At 36.7% G+C, this 5924-nt stretch overlaps 1 protein-coding gene across 1 annotated transcript; it reads left to right on the top strand.

The window, feature by feature from the left end:
• Nucleotides 1–466: 466 nt before the first annotated feature.
• On the top strand, nt 467–5500 carry hoxb10a (homeobox B10a). The gene is made up of 2 exons (XM_039686575.2): nt 467–3170; nt 4547–5500. Exons 1-2 carry the CDS (start codon nt 2597–2599, stop codon nt 4816–4818), a joined length of 846 nt encoding a protein of 281 aa, XP_039542509.2. The 5' UTR covers nt 467–2596; the 3' UTR covers nt 4819–5500.
• Nucleotides 5501–5924: the final 424 nt, after the last annotated feature.

Genomic DNA, 5924 nt, shown 5'->3' with positions numbered 1-5924 from the left:
AAATGGAGTGGCTTGGTTGTCATGGCTACAGTTATACGAGTTTGACCGAAGATCCTCTCACCATTTGGAAGGGGCCAGCGATTCTGGTTGTGATTATAAAACTGGAATGTGTAGAATATAGGAAAATTCGACAAGGTTCCCTTTTTTCCTTTCTTGCTATTTGTTAGTAAAAAGGAGTCGATGAAGAAAGGCACACGGTCTCTGGGATGTTCTTAAAAAGCGTAAGGCATGTCAGTTAGAAAATGTTGAATAGTTTTAGTGCAGCACGCCAGACGAAAAGTAAACAATTGCTCGAGACAGGTGATGTCAACGTCAAACCTGCAAGCAATCATTAGAAGGACATGGAAAGCCAAAGGCCTTCTCTCGCCGAAGAAGCGATTTGGATTTGTGAAAACCTATTCCATTTTTCCATTATTTTTGTCCAGTTGTGAAAGATGGTCGGCTTGAGAACAATGTAAGTGTAGGCTACATTTTTACACTGTTTTGTATACAAATTTTATATTGTATATTTTTACAATTAACCATGTCCAGATGATGAATGTGGGCCTGCTCTTCTGTAAATGACACGTCCAGCTTTAGGCTACCTTTTTAAAATATATTTAGCTAAGAAAAATTATGAGGATGTGTCGGTGTTAAACATTTGAGAATTTGTGTGTGTGTGTGTGTGTGTGTGTGTGTGTGTGTGTGTGTCAGATACGTCGTCAAATGAAACTTTTTTTTACAAAATAATTTCTTGAATTATCTTTTTGCACAGAAATAATTACCCAATACAAAATCGATTTACACAAATTTGGCAATACCGACTGCTGGATATTTGGCATTTAGACTAAAAAGACATAAACGAGACATCAGTAGGTTTGCTTTAGATAATAGCCTAATTATTTGTATTTTATTTTTAAACAAATGAACGTTGCGCACGAACCCGATCCACAAGCGAGTTTCGTTCAACAAGAAACTATAATGAAATGTTTATTTTGCCGTCTAATTTCTCGTGGTTTGTGTCATAAGCAAACTAATTTTGTCACAAAATCCAATCTTGAAATTGAGGAAGCACGTGCTTTGGCCTTGAGGTTCACGTGCTTTCAGTGCGCAAAGAGAGCGTTTAGGCCGGAATATTATTATTATATTAATATCTAATAATAATATAATCCGTAATATTTTAGGCTACAATTTAAGGTGTATTTATTTATTTATTTATTTATTTTTACCAATTGTAACATTTACGGATTTGTTTCTTGATATTTAGTTTATTAATCACGACGCATTTTAATAATTGTTTGTCTATCAACATTCTTTTTTTTAACCATGTGAATAGTTAATCGACTCACATCTCGTCATATCTATAAACATTTTAATGTAACATTGTTTATCAGAATCTAGATATTAGATTGTTAGGACAAACTCTTAATATTTTAAAGCTCTAACTTTAGAGCATTTGCAATAATATTTTGGTCACATCTTGTTTTTCTGAAACAAAACTTAGATTCAACAACCATTTTACTGAAAAATATTTGACTAAAAATAAACGCTACCAACAAAGGCTGTTATTCTACCTGTAGAAACCATTTTGTTCGTCTTATAGAAAATTTGAATTAGCCTATAATTTGCAAAAGAAATATAGTCACATAAATGCAATAACCATAAAGCTGCAGTTATGTAAGAAACCAAATTAATTAATTATTGACAGCATTTATTTCTTATTATTATAGTAATATACATTTATTATTATTATTATTATTATCACCACCACCATCACTGTTATATGCTATTATTACATTTTTAAATATCGGCAGCTAATAATTATGTATTAGGCTACTGTGAATAATAATAATAATAATAATAACATTGTGTCTACTTTTGTTGCTCATTTTAGACAGTCTACAGATTGTCTAAAAAATATAGGCTTGGCTAGGACAATAATTTTACTTTTGATGTCAGCAAATTAAATGAACATACGGTATTTGGTTAAATATTTAGTAACAATATCAAATGCCGAACGCAATCCCCAGTGCTCAACCCAGTATTCTTTTTAAAACATATCGTTCATCTAGAATTTAAAAAGACAGTGCTAAAATGTACTATTTAGTTTGCATTGACTATAATGTTTATCTTCAATAGCCTACGATTGTCTTCGCTGGTCCTTTTGCCAAAATTTCCCCATGGTGTAGTATTGGTTAAAAAATAAATAAGGTGAAATCGCAATGATTTGGGATGGAAGCTTGATAAAGCACTTGAATTAAGCAGTTCTGCAAGGGGAGGAGCTTGCCCGTGAACCCCAGTCAGTCCCAATTGAGCGCGCAGCAGAAGGAAACGTACAGCGCCATGGTTGAAAAGCCAATTGTAGGGGACACTGTTGCCTTGGCCCAAAATATGCTCCAGCAATGTCATGCTCCAAGAGTTTCTCTGCGGTGATTGTCACACTGTCTGAAGGGAAATATTTCGATAGCCCAGGTATAAAGGATCCTTTGCGTGGGGCGGACAGAGGCTCACGTCCCTGGACTGCCAAGTCCAAAATAGCGGGACCACCCCAGTGTGTTTGATCGCCTTCTAGAGAGTAAAGCAGATTCAGAGTCAGACATCCCCGGCTCTGTAAGCCATGGCTCTGCCGCGTCACCAGTTTCTCCATGGAGCTGTGAACTGGGATGGAGAGCACTTGAGTACCGTCCAGGTTCCTCATGTCAGCGCGTGCCCATTCACCGCTTCAGGTCGAAAAGAGGACCCCTTCTATTTTACTCTGGACCCGACAGGGCAAGCCAGGCAGCCTCTCGACATCTCCTCCTTCAGCAGATTCGTTACAGATATGGGCTCTCTGAATGGTACGGACAACCATCGCCCAGAACCGTGTTTTTACTCCGGACACAAACTCGTATCACTTAATACCGACTTGGATCCAGACAGCCCGACGCAGTCTTCCAACTCAGACTCTCAACAGTTACCCAGTCAGTCTTTCTCTACGCCATCCTGGTCAGAAACTGACAATAAGCCTGATACTGCGCATTATTTAGCAATGGAAAGCACGAAATACCCAAGTCAGTGGACTGAAAGCAGAACCAGCAGGAGCATCATCACCACACTACGCATCAGTCAGAGAAGTAGAGACGACATAGAGCCAAATAATCTTCAGACAGACTTCACCGAGCGCGATAAAACTAACAAAGAGAAGACTCAAGGTGGGTAAACAATGTTAAAAGATATAACGGTGGAAAAAGCAAACCTGTTAAAGACCAAAACAAGGTTTTATTTTTTCCTTTCCGAAAGCAATTGAAGGGTGTAGCCATTGAGACACAAAGAGAACCAGGGCTCGAAAATGAATTTATTGCACCGAATTACACTAAATTGCACGTCGTTTCTCAGAACATCAAAACAGCGGAAGGATCCATTGTCAATGGAAACTAGTGTGGGCCAGGTGTGGCCTATTGCTTTAAAACAGGTTTTATTATTGATGTAAAAAAAGAAATAAGGGACTTCTGGCCTTAGAACTGTCGGTTTTAGCCAATAGTATTAGGGATTGGTGTAGCATAAGGAGAATATGTCTAAAGAGAAACTAACGTATTTAGAACAGACATTTAGATAATAGGCTATTTTATTATTATCTGTTTAGACCAATACAGCCATTACTGCGTTTTAGGGGCTAAAAAAACGTGGCAGAGGCCTACATGTACACTAATATGTGTGTGTGTGTGTCCTGGCAATCCCTACACATGAAAAAAATAAAAAATAAAATTAAAAAAAATATGGTCCCTTTTAGTAAAACGGCTTATAAATCATACTAAGTGATGTTTTTTGAAAATGTATAAATGCTGAACGTTTTCTGTGATGTGTAGTTTTAGGGGTAGTGTAGGGACACTATACATTGTGTACATTATAAAAATCCTTATGTCTATGCAAGGCCCCATAAAACATTAAAAAACACAACGTGTGTGTTTGGTGTTGGTTTGACAGTTCTTTGCTATTTTCCCCATATATATCTTGAATATTTTGTTATGCATGCAGTTAATTTATTTTACATAAAATGTGAAGTATTTTTGTATCACTTTTTTAATTATGAAAACCCATGGGTTATCAAAACAGTTGGAGATAGAACTAGGTATTTGAAAGTTACATTATAAATATGAAAACGTTAAAGGTGAAAGGTAGTTGCTTTTAACGCCTTTGGAATGTGAAGGCCAATCATTTTTTTATTTATTTTTTTAAAACTTTTTTCTTAGGATTCATTAATTTAATTTAATTTAATTTTAGCAAAATATAGTAGGCCTATACGATTTAAGTCACTTTAGCTGAGATAATTGCAACAAAACTGAACCATAAAATGTTTGTTAGTCTTGTGCATCTTTTTTCTATCTTTCTCCTCATGTGTTACTTATCCCTTTCTCCCCCTCACTAAGCTACACAGACATAGTGCGAAGTCTGTGCTGACATTATTTCCTGTCATAAAATGTCGGACACTGCCAGGTAATGGCCGCGAGCGTCAAGCTCAGTGGCTATTTGCTAAGTGTGAAATGCGACCGAATAATAGCCTTGTCTCTCTTTCTCTTTTTGTCTCAAGATGTGACTTTAGAAAACGCTGCAAATGGCTGGCTGTCGGCGAAAGCAGGGAGAAAGAAGCGATGTCCTTACAGCAAATACCAACTCTTAGAGCTGGAAAAAGAATTCCTCTTCAATATGTACCTGACTCGCGAGCGCCGCCTGGAGATTAGCCGGAGCATAAACCTCACTGACCGCCAGGTTAAAATCTGGTTTCAGAATCGCAGGATGAAAATGAAAAGAATGACTCGAGAACACCGGACGAGGGACCCTGACACAAGTTTCACTATCTAATATGTTATGTAAGACGGTTAAAAAGAGCGCACAAATTATTGCAGCTATCATTCGTTGCAAGTGGAATGATGCAACTGCTACTTTTGATGGATTAACGGGAGGAAGTGATCAGTCAAAACTTACTACGGTGTTTCACAACAATGCGTGTTCCATAAGGCAAATGTAAGGGAGATCAATGTAATACCTCGCATGAAGAACAAAAAAGTGTAGCTAAAGAAATAAGGAAAGACATATTTGGCCATTCTGTGTAAGCTTGTCATATTCACGTAGGCCTGGTCAAAGTTTATTGGTGTCGTTTAAGTTCTGGCCTACTTTTTAACGACCTTATGTTTTGTAATTTTCGATAGGCTGTTTTATCATTTTATTTTATTATAAATGTTACACCGGTTGTTTTCTTCTTTAGACAGAAGCCTATATCTAAGAATAGATGCGGACACACTCGAGTAGCCTAAACAAAACTCAAAGGGATTCCGTTGTCAGAGGAGCTGTTACATCAAGCACAGGTAGCTACAGTTATTTTGTTTTTAATGTTGTTTGTTGTCTAGTCGTTAGACTGGCTCGAGTGAAAAGGCACAAATGCTCTTTTTCTTCTGAAGCATGGATGAATGTACCTAAACTGTGATACTTAAAATTGCTGTTTTAAAAAGCTGTCCATTTTAAATAAAAGATTGCCTTACGATGACAGCGTTTATTTGGTATAAGCCCCTGGCCAGTTTGAAAATGACAAAATTTCTAATTATGTGTAGGCCTATTTCGTCGGCAGTTTCAATTTAGTGGTGTGACAGTAAGTTGTGGAAAAAGTAGATGTATTGTGATCAATTTCAAAGGTTGCCAAATAGGATACAAGCTTTGAATTTTGAATAGAGGCCAACTAGATTTTTTACCATATTGTTTTATACAGCTCAAGAAACTTATTCATGACAACCTAGCCTGGAGAGACGAACAACTTTTCATTACGTTTCTTTAGTCTTACAATTGACAAATGAAGGCATTTTTCAAAAAAAAAAAAAGTCCATAAAATTCCATAACAATAAGAGCTAATTGCTATTATTTTATCAAGGTATGTAAAACGATTTTGACTAGGCCTACTTGATCTCGGATGAATA

Source organism: Pimephales promelas, chromosome 3 (genome assembly GCF_988280905.1).
Source record: "Pimephales promelas chromosome 3, fPimPro1.hap1.1, whole genome shotgun sequence".
NCBI lineage: Eukaryota > Metazoa > Chordata > Actinopteri > Cypriniformes > Leuciscidae > Pimephales > Pimephales promelas.
This window is presented reverse-complemented; position numbering and strand designations above follow the sequence as displayed.

What these genes read in the sequence shown, in the direction of transcription:
- hoxb10a (XM_039686575.2), top strand. Translation starts at nt 2,597, where the DNA reads ATGGCTCTGCCGCGTCACCAGTTTCTCCATGGAGCTGTGAACTGGGAT. An exon ending in TAACAAAGAGAAGACTCAAG is followed by an intron (nt 3,171 to 4,546) that starts GTGGGTAAACAA and finishes TTTTGTCTCAAG; the next exon opens with ATGTGACTTTAGAAAACGCT.